The 24,258-nt window shown below is 42.5% G+C and overlaps 1 protein-coding gene across 4 annotated transcripts in view; it reads left to right on the forward strand.

Moving 5' to 3' along the window:
• Nucleotides 1-4,248: 4,248 nt before the first annotated feature.
• The window catches only part of GSDME (gasdermin E), a 72,495-nt gene continuing 52,485 nt past the window's right edge, over nt 4,249-24,258 (forward strand). For 2 of the 4 annotated variants that reach the window (XM_032401922.1, XM_032401925.1), the window contains exons 1-3: nt 4,817-4,860; nt 16,846-17,077; nt 19,774-19,966. In XM_032401922.1, the coding sequence (XP_032257813.1) occupies nt 16,867-17,077; nt 19,774-19,966 (404 nt within the window). In that variant the 5' untranslated portion in view covers nt 4,817-4,860; nt 16,846-16,866. Of the gene's footprint in view, nt 4,418-4,816; nt 4,861-15,105; nt 15,132-16,845; nt 17,078-19,773; nt 19,967-24,258 lie in introns of those variants that run through there. The other 2 variants (XM_032401924.1, XM_032401923.1) reach the window with 2 other exon arrangements.

Here is a 24,258-nt window from a genome sequence, read left to right on the forward strand (position 1 = left end):
AAACCAGGTGTAGGATGAAGAAAGGCTTACTTTTTTTCATAGTATGTGTTATATAATCTGAAAATAAATTATCAAAACTAAAAATGGTTTAGCTATCTGGGTTGCCCATGTTGGGATCCTTTATAAAAGCTAGGAACTTGGCCAACACCTGTTTGTCCTCTAAAAGTGGTTTGAGGGGCGCCTGGTGGCTTGGTTGTTAAGCGTCTGCCTTTGGCTCAGGTCAGGATCCCGGGGTTTTGGGATCGAGCCCCGCATCGGGCTCCCTGCTCAGCGGGAAGCCTGCTTCTCCCTCTCCCACTCCATCTGCTTGTGTTCCCTCTCTCGCTGTATCTCTCTCTGTCAGATAAATAAATAAAATCTTTAATAAAATAAAATAAAATAAAGGTGGTTTGAAGTGGAGTCTGCTACTGCTCTTGGAAACTGACTTCTTCTTTTTTTCCTGGGCACAAAGGCTACGTTTTCCAGCCTCCTTGTGGCTAGAGGGACCGTATAACTAATTTCTGGCCAAAAGAAGGTACGCAAAAGTGCCAGGCCCGTGAAAAACCTCCCATGAGAGAGCCTCCAGGTTCTTTCCCTCTCTGCCTGCTGGAGACATTCGTGCCCAGAAAAGCCGGGCAGCCTTGAGCTGAAAATGGCAGGGCCTCTACCAGTCTGGCTCCTGAAGGAACAGAGACTACCCTCCTCCCTCACCACCTCCCATACTCTGGAACTGCCTTCAGTTGTTCATTGAGAAAAAATAAGCTGCTATTATATTTGAGCCATTATCATCTGGGGGTTTATTTGTTTAGCTTACCCTACTTGACTTGCCTTGACCCAGATTCCTTTCCTCCTCTGCCACGTTCAATGGTCTAACCAAACCTTCCCATGGCACCTGATCATTGAACTTCTCACCCTGTATCCTCATTGTTTATCTGTCTTCTTTCTCAGATATACTCCCAAACTCTGTGAGGACTTGAACTAGATTTCCCTCTCTCACTATTATAGCCCCAGTAGCTAATATAGGGCTTGGCATACAGTACGTCCTTAACAAATATTTGTTAAATTAACAAAATGCTGGAAGTATGGACTTTGCCTTTCTCTGTGCTGGACATAGCTAACTTAGATGCTGGACAAACTTTAAGAACAATGATAATGGGGCAAGAAAAGCATGTATAGCTCTGAATTGCACTACTCTTGAATGTTTCTATAAACCTGACACCTGGTGGATGACTCCTGGTCTTCACTGCAAATCTCTTTAATGCTGACAATGATATATGTTTCCACATGAACAATGGACAAAAATGTAGGAGTTTTTTACTAACTTTATTTAATACCATTCTCTTTCATAAAAACAAGTGTGATAGATTGAAGGTGTCTGGAAGTTCTTTGTAGTTTCTCCCACTGAAAGGTAGAGTATAATTCCCCTCTCTATGAATCTGGGCTGGCTTCAACTGTGGAAGGTTGTGGAAGTTGCATGCCAGGTCTTCAGGGGCTAAGTCATAAAACATAGCTTCTGCCTTGTTTCCTGGAACACTCACTTTTGGAGCCCTGAGCCTCCATATAAGAAGTCTGATTTCCCCAAGACCACTATGATAAAGAGGCCACGTGTTTGGGGGTCTGCTTGATAATCCCAGCTGAGGGCTGCCTTCCAGCCATCCCTGCCAAGGCATTAGACATGTGGGTAAGGCCATCCGAGACCCTCCAGGCTAGGTCATTCACTAGCTAAATTCTACTGAGTGACCCCAGTCCGAGCCACATGGAACTGAAGAATCATTCAGCTGAGCCCTGCCCAAAATTCTGACCCGCAAAATCCTGAGATGTAATAAAATGGTTGTTATTTCAAGTCATTAAGTTTTAGGTAGTGTGTCATGTAGTAAATTATAATTTGAACAACAAATTACTTCATTTTCTAAAAAGATTTTTTTATTTGAGAGAGAGAGACAGACAGACAGCACAAGCAGGGGGAGGGGCAGAGGGAGAGGGAGAAGCAGACTCCCTACTGAGCAGGACCCCCCGCTGAGCAGGACCCCTGAGATCAGGTGAGTTAAAGGTAGCCACTTAACTGACTGAGCCACCCAGTGTCCCCCAAGCGACTTCATTTCTTTATTTGTCCCCAATAATATTTGCATTGAGACTTTAAATTTTGATAATTTTTGTTGGTCATTTGCCAAGTAAAATTTCCTTTTCTCCTGCCTGTATCTCTACCTTGCAATTGAACAAGAGATGGTTGAGACCCTGAAAGAAATAGGCGTTAATTCTGGGCCATATTTAACCCTCCATAAAGAATTTTATTTTAAAGCAGTAATTGGTAATATGCATTGGCATTACAGTTTCCAGTTAAAACACTTTTGGGATTCAGGGAGATAAATTGGTTTAAAAATATATATCGATGTATGCCAAATTTTATGTAAATTTATGTTAGTAGCTATGTTCCTCTGGGAAGCAGTCAATATGGTAAAAGACAAAATTATACATAGGTGAAAAATTTTAGACTCAATTTAAAAGTGACATTAACTAGAAAGTAATTAATAAAGAAAAGGAAACTAACTTTTATTGTGTACTATGTGCTGAGTGCTTTTTATACATTTTCTCTTTTAATCTCATGAAAACACTATAGGTGATTTTTAAAATAGGAAGTCGAAAATTTGCCTAAGGTCACTCAGTTGGTAATGGTAGACTGGATTTGACCCAAATTTTTCTCATCCCAAACCTGTGTGTTTTCTTTTTCTTCCACAGTGGCTATTCATCTAAAAGAGTCCAGGTCTCTCCAAAAATGACTCCCAAAGAACTAGAAGTAGTGATGGCAGCCATACAGAGCTGGTTCGTTAATATGTTCATTTATGTCATGCACCCCATTAATGAACTTCATCAATATAAAAGTATATCAAATCAATGTGTTATATACCTTAAATATATACAATGTTATATATCAGTTATATCCCAACTGAAAAAAGAAACTCAGATGGTGTCAGGTGATCTGTTTAAATCTTGGCTCTGTTTCTTCCCAGCTAGGTAAGCTTCCTGGCTTGTGCCTCAGTGTACTCATTTGTAACTTGGACCGCCACTCGGTTGCTGTGAGGATTAAATGAGTCAATCAATGCATGTAATGAACTCAGAACCATGCTTCGTGATACTAACTAGAGAGTGCTATATAAATATTAGCAGCTAACATTATTATTATCCTTCTCATGCATTTAACTGAAAGGCAATGGATGGGACAAAAAGAGGGAAAGAATTTGAAGCCCATAAGTAACCATTGCCACAGAAAGCTCATGCACTCTCAGTTAGAAGGGGTAACCTATCTAGAATGGGCTAGGGCTTGTTGGCGGGGACTTCGTGAACATGCTGTTTATAAGGATATTCTTAAGGCCTAGGTCTGATAACAAGCCAGAGTTATCACTATACCATTTTATGAACACAGAGAAGCAATAGCATGGATGAAAAGTCTCTTTCCAAAGCCAGCAGAGTGAATCATTTTGTCTTCCAATACCTATTAGTTTGGCAAGACAGAGGACCACCTCTCTCAACCGTTTCTATTTATTCACTCGTCCAACAACCATTGATGGTTGCACAGATGAATAAGACCCCACAATCTAGTTGGAAAAACAAACAAGAGGACACATTAATTAAACAATTATTTACTATTACCATACAGCAGGTACTATGCTAGGTGCTGGGTATAGGGAACAGAACAGACAAAAGTCCCTACCCTCATGGAACTGACATTCTAAGGAAGAGAAAGATAATACATGAAGTATGATGTGTATAGTCTATCAGATGGTGGTCAGTGCAAAGGAGAAAAATAAAGCAGGCAAGGAACTAGGGAGTGTTCCTGCAGATTGATGGACTGGCTGTATTTTTAATGTGACTAGTCAGGAGGGCTTTCCTGAGACAAATACGAAAGTGGGGTAACTGCAAGGGATAGGTTTAGACCATATGGGGGCCCCCAGAAAGCCCTGCCTCTTTCCCAGCCCTGTGGAAGGCAGCAACAAAACTCAACACTCCTGAAGGCAAGTTCTCCAAGGACAGAAATTTTATTTTTTCTCATTCATTGTTCTCAGCTCAGCAGAGTACTGCTCAGAAAAGATGATCCGTAAATACTGACTGAAGGGATATAGTGTTTAAGTCAGTCAATCAGCGAGCCATTTTTGAGCACCAACTGCACTCAGCTTCACTCATTCGCTCATTCACTAAGCACCTAGTGAGGGATGCTGGGCGCTGCCCTCGAGGAGCTTAGAATATAGTTGCATGAATTACTAATAATGTCAGGACCAGTGTGGGCACCGTCACACCACAAATCCGGACCCTCCCCGGCCCCGGCATCAGGGGCTCCCACAGGCTAGAGCAGCCTCAGACTTGCCCGCTGGAACCGGGAAGCTACGGTGCCAGGCGGCACCCAACTCTGGGTGACTGGGCCCGGCAGGCTTCCAACCCTACGGTACTGAGGGCGGGAGAGGAGGCCTCGGGGAGGGAGGCCGGGCCCACTCCTCTGCTGAGGCCCCGGCCTATCCCCGGTGCGCCCCAGGCCTTGGATGCCGAAAAGCGTGAGGGATTTCGGCCGAAGCCGAGCCCCGGGGTGTCAGCGCCCGGCGTGGGCGGAGTCACGCGAAGAGAGGGAACCCTCCGGCTCTGGGCCTTCGGGCGGGTCTCGGGACGCCGCCCGCCGTCCTCGCCCCGCCTCGGCCGCGCTCGGCCCGGCGTCCCCGGTCCCGTCCGGCTGGCGGCCGGTGGCGCAGGGGGCGGCCACCGAGCAAAGGTTCCCGCCGGCCCGCCCCCTCCCGCCGAGCCCCCGCCCCCGGCCCGCCCCGCGAGGCTAGTCCGCCCGGGCCGGCGCGGGGCGCCCAGTGCGCGGCTGCGGGGACCCGGCGGCGGCGGGGGCAGGTGAGTGCGGCGGCGCGGGCTCCGCGGCGGCTCCGGCTCCGGCTCCCGCCTGGGCGGGCGGCCAGCCCCGGGGAGCCGAGTCCGCGGCTCTTCTCTCTCCGGGACGCCCCTCCCCGCCGTCCCCCCTAAGGGAGACGAGGCGGTCGGCTGCCCCACAACTGGCCAGCTGGCCCCATCCCGTGCCCCTCTCCCCCCACCCCTTCCCCAGCCCTCTCCCTCCTTCCCGCGGCCGCTTCCTTCCCGGGCTGCTGGGAGGGCCGGTACCTTCTGTCACCCCCTGTTCACCAGCCCTCCCCACCCCTTCATTCTTTGTCCTCCCGTTTCCCCCGGGGTGTGCAAAGGCTTTCCCGGCTTGCGGGGCGTGTGTGCGGGAAGGAGAGGCCGGAGCCCACAGGAGTTGAGACTCTGGGCTGGAACGGTTCCCTCAATCGCCTGAAATTGGGCCCCAAGCCTGCGGAGAAGGCCAAGCCCCCCTGGGTGTCATCGGCAGGGGGCGGGATGACATCACAGCTGCTCGCGTGGCTGCCTTAGGCCTCGACGTGCGGACCCCCTGGGAGCCCACTGGGCATCTGCGCGCGAGGGGAACGAGGAGGGGCGGCTCCTCCAAGGGCGTGTGTTGTAGAATGTTTGAAAACATCCCTCCTTGGGCGCCTGCTCTGTTCAAAGGAGTGACTAGGATGGGAGGACCGGGTGTCTGGGCATCGTAGCTCTCAAGGGGCCGACAGGCAGCGAGTCGGAGTGGAATGAAAGAAGCGATGTGAGGCCGGAGAAGCAGCTGAAGCAATGTAGAGTAAATTGATGCTTGTCGAAATCACCAACGCGCTCTTCTTATAAAGGAGAACAGCCGCGAGAAGTTGAGCCCAGGGAGTTAGAGGGATCTGAGAAATAGGGCTCCGGCTCCCAGCTGCTGTCCCATAGATCGCCTGCTTGGAGACGAAGTTTTGCATTTTCCAGAAGTGTTTTTCTTTTTGTTCTCTTTGAACCCTCAAGGGGACCAGCGAGTTCTCTGTTCTGAAACCCTGTCTCTTCTGTTACCCACCCCACTTCCCAAAAGCCTTTGTCGCTTCACGCTCACTCCTTTCTCAAGTTCGTGCCTGTTTTGTGACCATTTTTTAAAAATCTCACTGATTTTTATCTAAGAAAAAGTAATGGAGTACCTTGTCTTTAATTTGTCTTATAAAAATGAGCTCAGGCACTGGGCTGTGAGCGTGGAAGATATAAAAGGATGACACCTCTGTTTTAATTTAATAGACTAAACTTCACGTTATTTCGAAAACTAAAAATAATTCAAAATGTGAAGCTGTTAAGTATGAGACAAGTACAGCAATGTCTCATTTCCCTGCATAGTGAGGACATGTGTCCCATAACTGTGATTTTCACTTCCACTATAACTGAAGTCTACCCTTTTGAGCACACTTTCTTATTTTATAAAGTGAATTATATGTAGCCCGAATTTTAAAAAGTTGACTGAGGAATCTGCAAAGCAGGGTGGCCAAGGGCTCAGGCTTCGGAGGCAGGTGGACCTCTGTTGGAACCTTCCCTTCGCTCTAATTCTCTATGTGACATTCGGTGCCCTCCAGAGACCTCCAGGAATGCACGTAGAGTTGGAAAAGTTGGGTTTATTGCTTGTTGTAGCGAGAGAGACCTCACACTGTGGGGCGTCTCAGTAGGTTGGTGTTAGAAAGGAGTTACAGCCTTTAGGCTTGTTGGTGGTTGTGGGGAGTTAAAGGAAACAGAACTTTGCTCTGGATTGGATGCTGTCAGGAAGGGGGAAAATTCTATTGAGTATCTTCACAAGGAAGGCTGCAGTTGAGGCAAAAGCCTTGGTTGGCCAAGAAGCCGCAGTCAGTCATTAGCCACCCCTTGGTGGCGGTGGTTGGGGGAGGCGGTGTTTGGTCGTTTTTGTGGTTTGGACAATGTTCATATTTTGGCTGAGGTCAGACGAGATTATGAGGGGTCTTGTTTTTGTCTTAATTTATCACGACCACAGAGTGGCCTTGCTTGATGTTGCTCTTCTGAGCCGTTGTTCGTGTTCAGCAGGAGAACGCGGGGCCGTTGCGTAGCAACACCAGGGCTGGCTGATAGTCCCAGGCCAGCTCGCGGTGTCGGCGCTGGTTTGGGTTTTTTTGTTTTGTTTTTTCTTTTTTCTCTCTCGTGATTTGGGCAAGTTACTTAACATCTTCAAACTTCCACATCTGTAAAATGCCTACTCAGGGTTGTTGTGCAGATTAAATGAGGAAATGCGGAGCAAGAATTCAGCCCAGTGCCTGGCACTCCGCACTACTCACCATACAGTTGTTTCTCTTTAGTGTATTTTGATGTTGAGGTTTCTTGCCCAGAACTACACAAGCAGAGGCCCAGTGATCAACCAGAGCTGCTCTAGAGAAGAATCCCGAATTGGGTATGAGGAAGAACTGGGTTCTTTACACCTCAAGGATTTGATTAAGAATGGATGCTAGTTATAGTATATTCTCATGCAATCATTACCTTGGCACCTACTTTTAGGATTCTTTGTTCCCAGGGCGCCGTGTGCTTTTCTGACTTGGCATTGTCTTGCTTTCTTGGTCTCTTCCTTCGAGATTTGTTGTCCAGGAGTCTGATTTAAACTTACATATCCTTACCTCATTGCTTTTGACTTTCTGAGTTCTAATTGCTTCGAGCTGGGAAACCACAGATGTAGGTGAGTTAACATCCAGTGTAATATTAGTTTCAGGTGTACAATCTAGTGATCCAGCACTTCCGTACAACACCTGGTGCTCATCACAGCAAGTGCCCTCCTTAATACCCTCCACTGATTTAACCCCACCGAGCTAATGGGATTCGTAAGGCCCTGTGTGAGAGGGGACCTGTGGTACGGCTGTGAAACGCAATGGATTTTTAGGTCATGAGCGATTTGAGGTAGATCTCTCATGAGGCCATTTTTGTCTACTTCCAGATTGGAACACACTGGAAATTTGAATCTGACGTCTGACTTATGGTTAATTGAGACTTTCTTGTGCTTGTATGTGTCAGGCAACTTGGGTTCTAGATCCTTCAGTTGGCCCTCGGCATATTATTTAATCTTTCCTGGCTAGGCAGTTACTTCAGATGTTTGAGAATGGTATGGCAACTTACTGTCTTCCAATGCCACATGATAAACCGTTGTGTTAAATTTCTAGCCTACATTTTAGCTAATCCCTCTGTTAATCAAAAGGTCCTAGGAATAAAGAAAAAACCAATAGAAAATGGACTAAGGACACAGTTAAGAAAAATAATAAATTCTTTAAACAAAAGATGCTTGATTTATGTTACAATAACATACCCTAAGAATATACCGAGATACTGTTTCTCACCTACGAGACTGACAAAAATACAAAAGTTTGATAACAGACTCTATTGCTGAGATTTTTCATACCTTATTGGTGAGACTGCAAAATGGTACAACCCCTAAAATTAGAGATGTATTTACCCATTGGTCTAGCAATCTCTCTTTTTTTAAAAGAATTTTTTTTAAGATTTTATTTATTGGCGAGAGAGTGAGAGTGATAGAGAACAAGCAGTGGGGAGGGGCAGAGGGAGAGAAAGAGAGCGAAGCCGACTGCCCGCTGAGCAGGGAGCCCGATGTGGGACTCGATCCCAGGACCCCGGGATCATGACCTGAGCCGAAGGCAGACGCTTAACCGACTGAGCCATCGAGGCACCTCTAGCACTCTTGTTGGAATCTTCCTTCGTGTTCTCTTGACCATGTGTGAAGAAGACATATGTTCAAGAGTATTTAGTGTGGCATTTTTATAAGAAAAAAATGTAGAAATAACCTACGCAATCGGCAGTACAGGACAAACAGTGGGATAGCCACATGGTGGAGTATTATGCAGCTGCAAAGATGAAGGTACTAACATGGAACGATCTCCAGGATACATTGTTACATGACAAAAAGTAACATACAGAACAGTGTGCAGGCTCCTTTGAACTTATATTTGTATAAAGAAACACCAAGGTAATATACCTACAGGGGAGAGCCATGGAAAGGGTAGTAGGACCTGGGTAGGAATGGGATTTCTCAGTGTGTATTTTTTTACACTGTTTAGATATTTTGAGCCATGTAATGTATTATGTATTCAAAGAATAAGATAAAAGAAACCTCTAACTTCACAGGAATAAACGGAGTTCCTTGATTGAATAAGCCTGATTCAATTAACCTGTAAACCAATAGCCACCTGCATTAACTCTTCCTAAAGCAAACTACCCTGTCAAGAAGGCAAATTGGCTGTATCTGATGGTAGATGGAAAAAAAATTAAAAATTAATTTAGGAGTTCCCTTTCTTTATCCTCTAATTCCTCTGGGGAGGATTAGCATCATTACAAAGGCTTTGCCACCCACAACAGATGGGTTTTGTTGTTTTTTAATGGCAAGTCTGATCTGTCTTCTTCAGAAACTTGTTTAATCTGAAGGGAAGTTAGTGATGTCCCTCTCAGGTAGTCCCAGAAAAGAATAGAAACCATAAAAAGAGAGATTCTGGGGCGCCTGGGTGGCTCAGTTGGTTAAGCGACTGCCTTCAGCTCAGGTCATGATCCCAGAGTCCCAGGATCAAGTCCCACATCGAGTCTGCTTCTCCCTTTCCTGCCCCTCCCCCAGCTTGTGCTCGCTCTCTCTCTCGAATAAATAAATAAAATCTTAAAAAGAGAGAGAGAGAGAGATTCTGTTACCAGTGGCACGGTGAGGCAGATTCTGCTGTGGTTCTTCTCTTGGACAAGCAGGATGGATTTCCACAGGTCATTGGGGAGACCTTATTTTGTTAAAGGTTCTTTCCCTCTGTTGGGCAAAATAAATCTTGCACACTCTCCTAGCTACACTTCCAGCAGGTACTGTCTTACTGTCTGCCACCAATCTGCTTCCTCCTGAATTCCCTTTCTTGGTAACTGGCATCTCATCGGCCAGCCCACACCTGAGACACCTGGAAGCCATCCTAGGGAGTCTCTTTCAACACCACTCTCACATCCAACCAGAGTTCTGGGGAAACCACCAAATCATCTTTTCTATCCTTGTGCGTGTGACATAGTTCAGTATAACCATTTTTTGTCCATCTCTAATCTTGTTCCCTTCCAGCTGGTTTCCTATTTTGCTTCCAGAACATCTTGCTAAGTGACCGCTTTGATTGCATCACTCCCTATACAGTCCCTCCCTCTGAAGGCCCTTGCTGCCCAGGGCCCAGCAGGGGAGGCACGCCTTGCATGTCCTGGCCCGAGGCTTCCTCATCCCTGTCCTTTGCCCTTCCACACTCTAGAACCAAAGCAGGAACTAGTCTCGGAGCTTGAAAAGCGAGGAAGTGGCAATGGGCCTATTAACACAAAATGATGTCTCGTGGACCATTACGAGCTTGCCGGTCACAAATCTTGCCAGGCACGATCTTCCCCACCCTTCGGCCACGTCCTGCACATGCTGGGCTTTTATAATTGCTGCTCTTCTGCTAAGCACCCCCACGGTACTCCTGCGCCGGCTTGCTTCTGCTTAGCCCACGAGAGGCAGCTTGGATGCTGCCCACTTTAGGAAGACTTCTCTGACCCTATGCTTCTCTCCAGTTGGATTTAGATGCCCTTTTCTTGGTTCGTTTCTTGTAACAATCTGTGTCAATACCTAGCATAAAACCTAATTATTTATTTCTCTATCTGGCCACCCAACTAGTAGCTCATTAAGGAGAGAGCCTACTTTATATATTTACTGAAGTAGAGTTGACACACTATGTTTTTTGGTTTTTGTTTTTAATTTTTATTTAAATTTTTTAACATACAGTATTATATTGGTTTCAGAGTAGAATTCAGTGATTCATCACTTACATACAGCACACAGTGCTAATCACAGCAAATGTCCTCCTAAATACCCATCGCCCAGCTAGCCCATCCCACACTCACCTCCCTCTGTCAACCCTCGGTTTGTTCTCTGTCTTTAAGAGTCTCTTATGGTTTGTTTCCCTCTCTCCTTATTTTCCCCATCCCCTATGTTCATCTGTTTTGTTTCTTAAATTCCACATATGAATGAAATCATATGGTATTTGTCTTTCTCTGACTTATTTCGCTTAGCATAATACACTCTAGTTCCATCCATGTTGCTGCAAATGGCAAGATTTCATTCTTTTTGATGGCTGAGTAATATTCCTGTGTGTGTGTGTGTGTGTGTGTGTGTGTGTACACACCACATTTTCTTTATCCATTCATCAGTTGATGGACATTTGGACTCTCTCCATAGTTTGGCTATTGTTGATAATGCTGCTATAAACATTGGGGTGCACGTACCCCTTCGAATCTGTATTTTTGTATTCTTTTGGTAAATACCTAGTAGTGCAATTGCTGGATCGTAGGGCAGTTCTGTTTTTAACTTTTTGAGGAACTCCATACTGTTCTCCAGTTTGCATTCCCACCAACAGTGCAAGAGGGTTCTCCTTTCTTCGCATCCTCACTAACATCTGTTGTTTCCTGTGTTGTCAATTTTAGCCTTTCTGACAGGTGTGAGGTGGTATCTCATCATGGTTTTGATTTGTATTTCCCTGATGCTGAGTGATGTTGAGCTTCTTCTTATGTGTCAGCCATCTGGATGTCGTCTTTGGAAAAGTGTCTATTCATGTCTTCTGCCCATTTCTTAACTGGATTATTTGTTTTTTGGGGTGTTGAATTTAATAAGTTCTTTATAGATTTTGGATACTAACCCTTTATCAGATATGTTGTTTGCAAATATCTTCTCCCATTCCGTAGGCTGCCTTTTAGTTTTGTTGACTGTTTCCTTCACTGTGCAGAAGCTTTTTATCTTGATGAAGTCCCAATAGTTCATTTTTGCCTTTGTTTCCCTTGCCTTTGGTGATGTTTCTAGGAAGAAGTTGCTGTGGCCGAGGTCGAAGAGGTTGCTGCCTGTGTTCTCCTCTAGGATCCAGTCTCACATTTAGGTCTTTCATCCATTTTGAATTTGTTTTTGTGTGTGGTGTAAGGCAGTGGGCCAGTTTCATTCTTCTGCATGTGGCTGTCTGGTTTTCCCAACACCAATTACTGAAGAGACTGTCTTTTTTCCATTGGATATTCTTTACTGGTTTGTTGATTAGTTGACCATAGAGTTGTGGGTCCATTTCTGGGTTTTCTGTTCTTTTCCATTGATATGTGTGTCTGTTTTTGAGTTGACAATGTTACGTTAGTTTCAGCTCTACAGCGTAGTGATCTGATAACTCTGTACCTTATGCTCACCACAAGTGTGGCTACCATCTGTCACCATACAAGGCTATCACAGTGCCGTTGACTATATTCCCTATGCCGTGCCTTTCATCCTTGTGACTTACTCCATAACTGGAAGGCTGTGCCATCCACTCCCCTTCACCCATCCCCCTACCCCACCTCTCTGGCAACCATCAGTTCTTTGTATTTATTTATCTGTTTCTACTTTTGTTTGTTCATTTATTTTGTGTTTTTTTTCAATTCCATATATTAGGGAAATCCTATGATATTTGTCTTTGCCTGACTTCACTTAGCATAATACCCTCTAGGTCCATCCATGTTGTTGCAAATAGCAAGATTTCATTCTCTTTTATGGCTGAGTAATATTCCATTGCATATATATACACACCACTTCTTTATCTGTTCGTCTGTTGGTGGATACCTGGGTTGCTTCCGTGTCTTGGCTATTGTAAACGATGCTGCAATAGACATAGGGGTGCACATATCTTTTCAAATTAGTGTTTTGTTTTCTTTGGGTAAATATCCAGTAGTGGGTTTACTGATTGTTCAGTATTTCTATTTTTAATTTTTTGAGGAACCTCCATACTGTTTTCCACAAAGGCTATGCCGATTTGCATTCCCACCAACAGTGCATGGTGGTTCCTTTTTCTCCACATCCTCATCAACACTTATTATTTCTTGTCTTTTTGATTCTAGCCGTTCTGACTGGTGTGAGGTGGTATCTCATAGTTTCGATTTGCATTTACCTAATGATGAATGATGTTGAGCATCTTTTCATGTGTTTGTTGGCCATCTGTATAGAGATGACTTTTTGTATCAGTATCCTAAGTGCTTAAACGCAGTACCCGCATAGAGTAGGTACTTAAGGATAATTAATGATTTAGTAAATGTTTTGATAAATGAATGAGTGCTCCATCACACGTAAGAAACTTAGTATAGTGAGAGATGCTTTAGAGATGAGAATTTGAGCATACATAGTTTTCCTTTTTTACAGTTCACTGTTGATCAGAAAGGAACTTTTAGGGGTGCCTGGGTGGCTCAGTCATTCAAGCAGCTGACTCTTGGTTTCAGCTCAGGTCATGATCTCGAGGTCGTGGGATTGAGCCCTGTGTCGGACTCTGTCCTTGGTGTGCAGTCTGCTTCAGATTCTCTTTCCCTTTCCCTCCCCGCCTACCCCTCCCTCTGCTTGCACACATGAGCGCTCTCTCTCAAATAAGAAAGGAACTTTTTATGTTTTAGAATCCCTTCCTTAAATGTTTATTCTTATTGTTAATATGCAAGAATAGTAATCTAAGAAAAGGCACGTTAGAGAAAAACTAGTGATAAGTAAGACAAACATTTTCTGATGTCCTAGAGGAGGTTCATGTTAAAGTAAGTTGGTTCTGTCTGTTGGTCATTTGTACATCTTCTTTGGAGAGATGTTTGTTCATTTCTTCTGTCCATTTCCTGATTGGATTATTTGTTTTTTGGATGTTGAGTTCGATAAGTTCTTTGTAGATTTTGGTTACTAGTCCTTTATCTGATAAGACATGTGCAAATATCTTTTCCCATTCGGTAGGTTGTCTTTTGGTTTTCTCGACTGTTCCCTTTGCTGTGCAAAAGCTTTTTATCTTGATGAAATCCCAATGGTTCATCTTTGCCTTTGTTTCCCTTGCCATTGAAGACCTGTCTAGCAAGAAGTTGCTATGGCCAAGGTCAAAGAGGTTGCTGCCTGTGTTCTCCTGTTCTCCTCTAGGATTTTGATGGATTCTTGTCTCACATTTAGGTCTTTCATCCATTTTGAGTCTATTTTGTGTATGGTGTAAAGAGTGGTCCAGTTTCATTCTTCTGCATGTGGCTGTCCAATTTTCCCAACACCATTTGTTGAAGAGACTGTCTTTTTTCCATTGGATATTCTTTCCTGCTCTGTCAAAGATTAGTTGACCATAGGGCGCCTGGGTGGCTCAGTCGTTAAGCGTCTGCCTTCAGCTCAGGTCATGATCCCAGGGTCCTGGGATCGGGCTCCACATCGGGCTCCCTGCTTGGCGGGAAGCCTGCTTCTCCCTCTCCCACTCCCCCTGCTTGTGTTCCTGCTCTTGCTATCTCTCTGTCAAATAAATAAAATCTTAAAAAAAAAAAAAAAAAAAAAAGATTAGTTGACCACAGAGTTGAGGGTCCATTTCTTGGTTCTCTATTCTGTTTCATTGATCTACATGTCTATTTTTATCCCAATACCATACTGTCTTGTTACTACAGCTCTGTAATAGAGCTTGAAATCCAGAATTGTGATGCCACCAGCTTTGGTTTTCTTTTTCAACATTCCTTTGGCTAGTCAGGTCTTTTCTGGTTCCATACAAATTTTAGAATTATTTGTTCCAGCTCTTTGAAAAATGTTGATGATATTTTGATAGGGATTGCATTGGATGTGTAGATTGCTTTGGGTATCATAGACATTTTAACAATATTTGTTCTTAAAATGCTTAACATCACTTCGCATCAGGGAAATACAAATCAAAACCACAGTGAGATACCACCTCACACCAGTCAGAATGGCTAAAATTAACAAAGTCAGGAAACAACTTTGTTTCGTCCTCTGCGAGGATGCGGAGAAAGGGGGACTCTCTTACACTGCTTGTGGTAGTGCAAACTTGTACAGCCACTCTGGAAAACAGTATGGAGGTTTGCCAAAGAGTTAAAAATAGAACTACCCAGGGTGCCTGGGTGGCTCAGTTGGTGAAGCAACTGCCTTCGGCTCAGGTCATGATCCCAGAATCCTGGGATCGAGTCCCACATTGGGCTCCCGGCTCAGTGGGGAGCCTGCTTCTCCCTCTGACCCTCTCCCCTCTCATGCTGTTTCTCTCTCTCTCTCTTTCTCTCTCTCTCAAATAAATAAATAAAATCTTAAAAAAAAACAAAAAACAAAACAGAACTACCCTACGACCCAGCAACTGCACTACTAGGCATTTACCCAAAGGATACAAACAGCGATCCAGAGGGGCACCTGCACGCCAGTGTTTATAGCAGTAATGTCCACAATAGCCAAAACATGGAAGAGAGCCCAGATGTCCTTCAACAGATGACTGGGTAAAGAAGATGTGGTATGTATACACAATGGAATATTACTCAGCCATCAAAAAATATGATACTTTAGCATTTGCAATGACATGGATAAAACTAGAGGGTATTATGCTAAGTGAAATCAGTCAGAGAAAGACAGTTATGATGATTTCACTCATATATGGAATTTAAGAAACAAAACAGAGGATCTTAAGGGAAGGGAGGGAAAACTGAATGTGAAGTCATCAGAGAGGGAGACAAACCAGAAGAGACTCTTAACTATAGGAAACAAACTGAGGGTTGCTGGAGGGGACGTAGGTGGAGGGATGGGGTAACTGGATGATGGGCATTAAGGAGGGCACATGATATAATGAGCACTGAGTGTTATATAAGACTGATGAATCACTGACCTCTACCTCTGAAGCCAATAATACACTATATGCTAATTAATTGAATTTAAATAGATAAATAAAATTTAAAAAATAAATAAAGCAAGTGGGTTGAACTAGTTAATGTCTAAGACTACTCCCACCTCTCAAACTGTGTTTTTATATCTCTGTGACTGCCAAACACCAGGGTACAAATACAAATAAAACACATTTCTTGTCCATTAGCTATTTTAACCTTTGACCATGGATAATTTTTTAAAAAATCTTATTTCACTTGTGCTTTTTTTTGAGTAATAACTATATATGTGTGTGCTTGTGCAGTTTATATATTGTGAATTGTTTATAACCTTTGCCCATATTTCTATTATTGTGTTTTAAAAACAATTTGTGAAAGATTTTTTGATAAAGTATTCTAGTTCTTCGTTATAAATATAAGTATTTTCTCAGTTTACCATTTGTCTTCCTAAAGGCCTTTCTCATCCTACAACTGAACAAATATTTATTTATATTTTTTTCTAGTACTTTTATGGTTTCATTTTTTTCCTCAAAAAACCTTCTAATCCATCGAGAATTTGCTCTTGTGTACAGCATGAGATAGGAATCTGGCTTTAGCCAGTTTTTCAGTATTTTATATCTTCCAGTGTGTTTCTTCTTTTTCCCTACAGCTGAGGAGTGACTAGTCTTCATTTCTGGATTAAAAAGTAATAGTTTCTTTGCATTGTGAATAGGGGAAATCATACATTGTGGAGAAAAAGCATGTTGCCCTTTAAAGAAGTGGTCATATCTTTGTATGTTACAAATTAGGGTAGTCAGTATGTGGGTCAACAAATATTCTCAGGTCTCTACCTGTTAGATCCATGGTACAATTATATTTCCTGACCATTCTTGCTGGCTGAGGCCATATGACTACTCTGACAAATTGTGAGTGGACATGATGTGTGTGAATTTTGGGCCAGAGCATTTAATTGCTGGTGTGAGACTTTCCAGAACTCTTTCATATTGGATGGTGGCTGCCCCTTCAATCTGGATCCTTGAATGACTATGATGAGAAAAGCTCTCCTGTCCTCCTCTACCAGACATAGACTGTGACCAATAAATACACCTTTCTTGGTATAAGCCACTAATATTTGGAGGTTATTTGTGTCTGAAGCTTAACTTAGTCTATCTAGACTTACATACTCTCTTTCAGTATTTCAATTTGATTTCTTTGTCATCAGCTGAACCCACACTAGAGGGTTTTCTAAGAAGAAGGTATTCTTTCATGTATAGTGATTGACACGAAGGAAAAATAAGGCACTTTTAGAAAAAAATAAATGAAATAATAACTTATTTAATTTGGGAGTAACTGTTTTGTTTTTTTATTCAGGTCTCATTTGGAGCTCTCATAATGTTTGCCAAAGCAACAAGGAATTTTCTTAAAGAAGTTGATGCCGGAGGTAACCTGATTGCAGTAACAAACTTGAATGACTCTGATAAGTTACAACTTCTAAGTCTGGTGACCAAAAAAAAGAGATTCTGGTGCTGGCAGAGACCCAAGTACCAGTTTTTATCTGTCACCCTTGGAGATGTACTCACAGAAGACCAATTTCTGAGTCCAGGTAGGTTTCTTTGGGTATAGTCTACAGTTAGTCCCAGAAAAGATGATTCATCTCCTAGGTACATGCTGTCTTGAGTGATTGATTATAAGGTGAGACCTTACCATGAATTCTGTTTCTTTGCACACTCTCTTAAAGACATATCCTTTCTTTTTTTTTTTTTTTTTTTGTTAAGATTTTATTTATTTTGGTGGGGGGGAGAGGCAGAGAGAGAATCTCAAGCAGACTCCCTGCTGAGCATGGTGCCCGAGTGAGGCTCGATTCCACAGTCCTGAAATCATGACCTGAGCTGAAATCAAGAGTCCAACGCTGAGCCACACAGGTGCCTCAAGGCATATACTTTTCTTAAATGAACAAAATTCTACAGGCCCGACATGAGAAGTTATAGCTTAATTAAAAAAAATAATATTGCAGTTTTGAGTACAAAAGTAAGACATGCCCATTGTAAGTGTTGTGGCCACTCAGCATAGGTAGGATGGATCTACCACCCAAAATCTGGTTTAGTGTTGCGGTTGATGATGCCACATAGCCATCAGGAGGGTGTGAAAAGTTTTATTACTCACATAAGGAAGCTTTCTGGGGAGAGCAGGGCAGGCTCTCAAGCTGGTCCAAAAATAGCTAGAGTTTTCTCTAGGTAAAGAAATAAAATTTCTATCTGTGTAGCACTTTGTACAACCTAGGACTGTTGCTTTTATCAGAAAATGACATTGTTCTGGCCTAAGCCCAGTGGATAGAGTGAGCACTTGCTATGTACCTGGCTCTCTGTTATGTGATTTACATACATCAACTTGTAACAGAATCCATCAGGAAGGTATTCTCTCCAGATTACATCTGAGAAAACTGAGGTTCAGGGAGATGGATGTTAACAAGTTCTTATAGGTAGGAATATTAGAATAGTGATTAAAATCTTGAGCTCTTAACAAGTGCTCTATGCTACTTCCCAAAACATTTCCCAAAGTGTTTGTATTCCACAAGATATAAATAGGAAAAGGCTTTGAATTGAGGGCATTTTCACAGTTGTCTCACGTTTGGTGGTGGTGACAGAGATGATTCTCTATTTTGTAAATTGCAAAGATAGTGATTAATGATTAATTCTCATTAACCCTTGCTGAGGAAGGGTTTTCTTGACTGAAGTGAAGGAAATACAGGTGTTGGGGGCAGTGAGTGGTTGGAAAGAAGCCTTTCAGACTGTAGGCAGATCTGAATCCCTTAGAAATACAACCAGGAGCTCAGGAGAGCCTTGGGTCAGGGAAATGGAAACAGCCCAGTGTGAAGTTCCTAAGGGGCCCTAAATGTAGCCAGATCAAACGACAGTGACTGACACTATTTTTATGGTGGTATTTGGTTGGATTAAAAATAAGAACAGTAGAAATCTGGAGATAAGAGAAGGCTGGCAATTCAGAAATGAGATCATCAGGTATTTATCTTCAGTGTCCAGATAAGAAGGACAGATCTTGAAGGCAATGTGATAGTCCCCTGGATGTGAGCAGATGAGGAACGTAGTAATTCCCAGAGGACTTGATTGAAGCTGGGATACCTGGTAGGGGGCGGCATCTTCCTAAGTCTGGGAAGCCAGAAAGTAAGGGTGGGGAGTCTGGAGCTTGTATATCCCGGGATGGTGTTTGAGATGGAGGGAGGAAGGGAGGCCAGGCATGCCCACTGACTTTATCAGGAGTAGAGATAAGGTATTGTATGATAAGGAATTAAATGGCCAGGTAGAGGTCAATATACACAGGTGAGCATGGGGTGCCTGGGTGGCTCAGTCAGTGAAACATCAGACTCTTGATTTCAGCTCAGGTCAGGATCTCAGGGTGGTGAGATCCAGCCCCATGTTGAGCCCCGTGCTGGGGATGGAGCCTGCTTAAGATTCTCTCTCCCTCTGCATCTCCCTCCCTCCACCCACGCTCTCTCTCTAAAAAAAAAAATTAAAAATTAAAAAAATAAATAAACAGGTAAGTATGGGAAAGGAAATTTTTTCATAGGGATGGTAATGAAGGCCAAGGGAATGTTCTCCAAGACTGGTGGGTGGGAAGGGAAGATGCCCAAGCTCCACGTGGCTGACCTGCCAGATACGGGGTAAGGCAGACCACTTGGACGTGGGTCATGAGCAGAGCTGCTATTTTCACTCTGCTTAGGTGTCATCCTCATGAAGTCCCTTTACAGTCTTCACCCTGGAAAAGCACACATTGAAAATATTCTATTTAAAAAAATTTAAAAAATGTATTTTATCTGGATAGTGGTTAAATGGATGCTTGCTTTAAAGTTTATTTACTTATTTATTTTTAAGTAATCTCTACACCCAACGTGGGGCTAAAACTCACAACCCTGAGATCAAGAGTTGTGTGCTCTTCCGACTGAGCCTGCCATGGGCCCCAGGAGGCTTTCTTTAAAATTATTTGTTAAACTCTCCTGATACTTTTGGTGCACCTGTCTACATACGTATATATTGGAATTGAAAGACAACCAAGAGCACCAAGTAGAGCCCCTGGCCACAAGTCCCACCATGCTCTCAGTCAGTGCCTCAGTGGGCCAGCTCCATTTTCTTTAGAACATACACAGAACATGGCTGCCGGCTCTCCATTTTGAGTGCGAACTTCATGTTTCCTGTGGATTTCCACAGGATTGGGAAGGTAGGTGGCCTAAGGCAGCTAGGTGGCCATATCATCATCAGATGCCTTTGCAAGTCTCATTCCCTCCAGTGGTCGTGGAGTCGGACTTTGTGAAATATGAGAGCAAGTTTCAAAACCATGTGAGTGGGACCATCGAGACGGCGCTAGGGAAGGTCAAGATGAATGTTGGAGGCAAAGGACTGGTGGAAAGTCAGTCTTCTTTTGGAAACCTGAGGAAGCAGGAGGTGGACCTGCAGCAGCTCATCAGAGACTCCACTGAGAGGTAATGAGAATTCTGTTTGGCATTTTGGATTTTGGCATGTATCACCTTTAAAGGTCATTCAGTTGGACCTTTGTAAAAAGGGCAACAGATGGGAACTTTGCCCAAAAGCAAACATGATTGAATGTTGTGCTGAAACTTTATAGAGCTCGTACTTTAGCCTGGAATTTCTTGATTGTTCTTAGCTTGAGTGGGGAGACGTATTTTTTTTTTTTTTTGATTGAGGTGTAATTGACGTATAACGTTGTATTAGTTTCCAGGTGCACAACATAATGATTTGTTATTTGTCCCTATTGCAAGGTGATCACCACAGTAAGTTTAGTTAGCATCTATCACTATACATAGTTGCAAATATATTTTTTCTTGCGATGAGAACTTTTAAAATTTATTCTCTCGGCAACTTTCAAACATGCAATACAGTATTATTAACTATAGTCAGTGTACTGTACATTACATCTCTAGGACTTATTTCATAATGGGAAGTTTGTACCTTTTGGTCTTTACCCATTTCATGTACCCCTACCCTCCACTCTGGCAACCACTAATCTGGTCTTTGAATCCATGAGCTTGTTTGTTTGTTTTGATTCCATATATAAGTGAGATTGGGCTCTTTCTTTCTCTGTGTGACTTATTTCACTTAGCATAATCCCCTCAAGCTCCATCCATGTTGTCCCAAATGGCAAGATTTCCTTCTTTTATGTGACTGAATAATATTCCATTGTATATGCATTAAATTAGGTTCCTGACCCAATTCCAGCAGTGTCTGAGAATTCAACTCCCTGATGATACTGTCTACCTAAAGATAGTATCAGATTCACAGGGTAAGGGCTCAGTCCTAAAAAGACTATCCTCAGCCCTTACTCTGAGTCAGATGCCAGCAGCAAGCCCAGGCTGTTCCTTGTGCTTCTGACTATGGGGGCCACAGATTGGAGGTCCCCACAACCCCCTCCTTGGATTTCAGATGCCCTTCACAAGTCCAGGTTGTTAACTGTACTTCTGACCAACTGACTAAAAATCAGATTCCCGTGATCCCCTCCTTGAGTTCAATTAATTTGAAATATGAAACATTTTACATAGTAGATCACTGTTTTATTATAAAAGGGTATAACTCAGGAACAGCCAGGTGGAGGAGATGCATGGGGCAGGGTATGGGCCTCCTGCTTTCTCCAGGTCACCACTCTTTCCAAATCTTCATGTGTTCACCAATCCAGAAGCTCTCTGAACCCTGTCTTTTTGGGTTTTTATGGAGGCTTTATCACATAGTCACAATTGGTTAAATCATCATGGACCATTGGTGATTGATTCAACCTCTAGCCCCTCTCCCTTCCCTAGAGGTTGGGGTGGAAGTACTGAAAGTTAAAACCTTCTAATTACCTGGTTGGCTCCCGGGACAACAGCCCCCATCTTTAGGTTACCTAAGGGCTTTCCAAAAGTCACCTCATTAACATAACAAAAGACACCTTTATTGCTCTTACCACAGGAAATTCCAAGGGTTAGAAGTTCCATGCCAAGAACTGGGTTGAAGACCAAATATATATTTCTTACTATAAGTCACAATATAACATATATATGCCATATTTCTTTATCCATTCATCTATCCATGGACACTTAGATTGTTTCTATATTTTGGTTATTCTAAATAATGCTGCAGTGAACATGGGTGTGCAAATCTTTTTGAGTAAATGTTTAAATACTTCGCATAAATACCCAGAAATGAAATTTCTGGATCATACGGTAGTTCTATTTTAATTTTTTGAGGAACCTTTATACTGTTTTCCTTGGTGGTTGCATCAATTTATAATTCCACCAACAGAGCCAAGGGTTCCCATTTTTCCACATCCCCTCCAATTCTTATTACTTCTTGTCTTTTTGATACTAGCTATTCTAACAGGTGGGAGGTGATATCTCATTGTGGTTTTGATTTGCATTTCCTTGATGATGAGTGATACCAAGCATCTTTTCATGTAGCCATTGGCTATCTGTATGTCTTCCTTGGAAAAATGTCTATTCAGATCTGCCCACTTTAAAAATTGATTTCTTTTTTCTATTGTAGGAGTTCTTTATATATTTTATATATTAACTCTGTATTAAATATATGATTTGCAAATATTTTTTCCCATCCAGTAGGTTGCCTTTTCATTTTGTTGATGGTTTCCTTTGTTGTGCAGAAGTGTTTTAGTTTGATGTAGTCCCATTTGCTATTTTTGCTTTTGTTGCTTTTGCTTTTGGTGTCAGATTCAAAACATCATTGCCAAGGCTGATGTCTAAGTACTTACCACCCATGCTTTCTTCTAGAAGTTTTATGGTTTCAGGTGTAACATTAAAGTCTTTAATCCACTTTGAGTTAATTTTTGTGGATGGTGTAAGATGGTGGCCCAGTTTCATTCTTTTGCATGTGGCTATCCAGTTTTTCTAATACCATTTATTGAAGAGACTGTCCTTTCCCCATTTTATATTCTTGACTCCTTTGTCATTAATTAAATGACCGTATGTGCACGGTTTTATTTCTGGACTCTCTATTCTGTTCCATTGATCTATATGTCTGTTTTTATGTCCAAATCTTACTGTTCTGATTAGTGTAGTTTTGTAATATAGTTTGAAATAAGACAGTGTGATGCCTCCAGCTTTGTTCTTCTTAAGATTGCTTTGGCTACTCAGGGATTTTTGTGGTTCCATTCAAATTTTAGAATTTTTAGAGTTTTTCCTTTCTGTGAAAAATGCATTGGAATTTTTTTTTAAAAGATTTTATTTAGGGGCGCCTGGGTGGCTCAGTCAGTTAAGCGGCTGCCTTTGGCTCAGGTCATGATCCCAGGGTCCTGGGATCGAGCCCTACATCGGGCTCCCAGCTCTGCGAGAAGCCTGCTTCTCCCTCTCCCACTCCCCCTGCTTGTGTTCCCTCTCTCGCTGTCTCTCTCTCTATCAAATAAATAAATAAAATCTTAAAAGAAAAAAAATAAAAGATTTTATTTATTTTATAGAGAGATTGAGAGACAGAGACAGAACATGAGCAGAGCGGAGGAGACAGAGGGAGAGGGAGAAGCAGATTCCCTGCTGAGCAGGGAGCCCAACACGGGACTCAATCCCAGGACCCTGGGATCATGACCTGAGCTGAAGGCAGATGCTTAACTGACTGAGCCACCCAGGAGTCCCAATGCATTCGAATTTTAATGGGAATTACATTCAGTCTGTAGATGGTTTTGGATAGTAGGGACATTTTAGTGATACTCTAATCCATGAGCATGGAATATCTTATTATTTATTTATTTTTCAATTTATTTTTATCAGGGTCATACAGTTTTCAGTGTACAGAATATTCATCTCTTTGGTTAAGTTTATTATTAGGTATTTTATTCTTTTTGATGCAGTTATAAATGAAATTATTTTCTTAATTTCTCTTTTTGAACGTTCATATCAGTGTATAGAAATTCAACAGATTTTTGCATATTGATTTTGTATCCTGGAACTTTACGGAATTTCTTTATTAGTTCCAACAGTTTTTTGGTGGGGTTTTTTAGGATTTTCTATTTGTAATGTCATGTCATATGCAAATAATGATAGTTTTACTTTTTCCTTTCCTGTGTGGTTGCATTTTATTTCTTTTTCTTGCCTAATTACTCTGGCTAGGGTTTCCAGTATTATGTTGAATAAAGTAGAGAGAGTGAGCATCCTTGTCTTGTCCTAATCTTAGAGATAAAGCTTTTGGATTTTTTAAAAAAAGATTTTATTTATTTGACAGAGAGAGACAGTGAGAGAGGGAACACAAGCAGGGGGAGTGGGAGAGGGAGAAGCAGGCTTCCCACTGAGCAGGGAGCCCGATGCAGGGCTTGATCCCAGGACCCTGGGATCATGACCTGAGCCAAAGGCAGACACTTAACGACTGAGCCACCCAGGCGCCCCAGGCTTTTGGATTTTTCACTGTTGAGTATGATGTTAGTTGTGAACTTATCATATATGGCCTTATTATATTGAGGTATGTTCCCTCTATACCTACTTTGTTGAGAGGTTTTATCATAAAGGGGTGTTGAATTTTGTAAACAGTGTTTTTTATTGAGATGATCATATGGATGTTATGTTTCATTTTGTTAAGGTGGTGTATCACAGTGATTGGTTCATGGATATTGAACCATCCTTGCATCCCTGGAGTAAATCCGACTTGATCATTATGTATGATCCTTTTAATGTGGTGTTTTCTTCAGTTTGCTAATATTGTGTTGAGAATTTATGCATCTATGTCCATCATGGATATTGGCCTGTAATTTTCTTTCTTTTTTTAAATTTAAATTTTAAATTGACAT

Source organism: Phoca vitulina, unplaced genomic scaffold (assembly GCF_004348235.1).
Source record: "Phoca vitulina isolate PV1807 unplaced genomic scaffold, GSC_HSeal_1.0 scaffold4, whole genome shotgun sequence".
Lineage (NCBI taxonomy): Eukaryota > Metazoa > Chordata > Mammalia > Carnivora > Phocidae > Phoca > Phoca vitulina.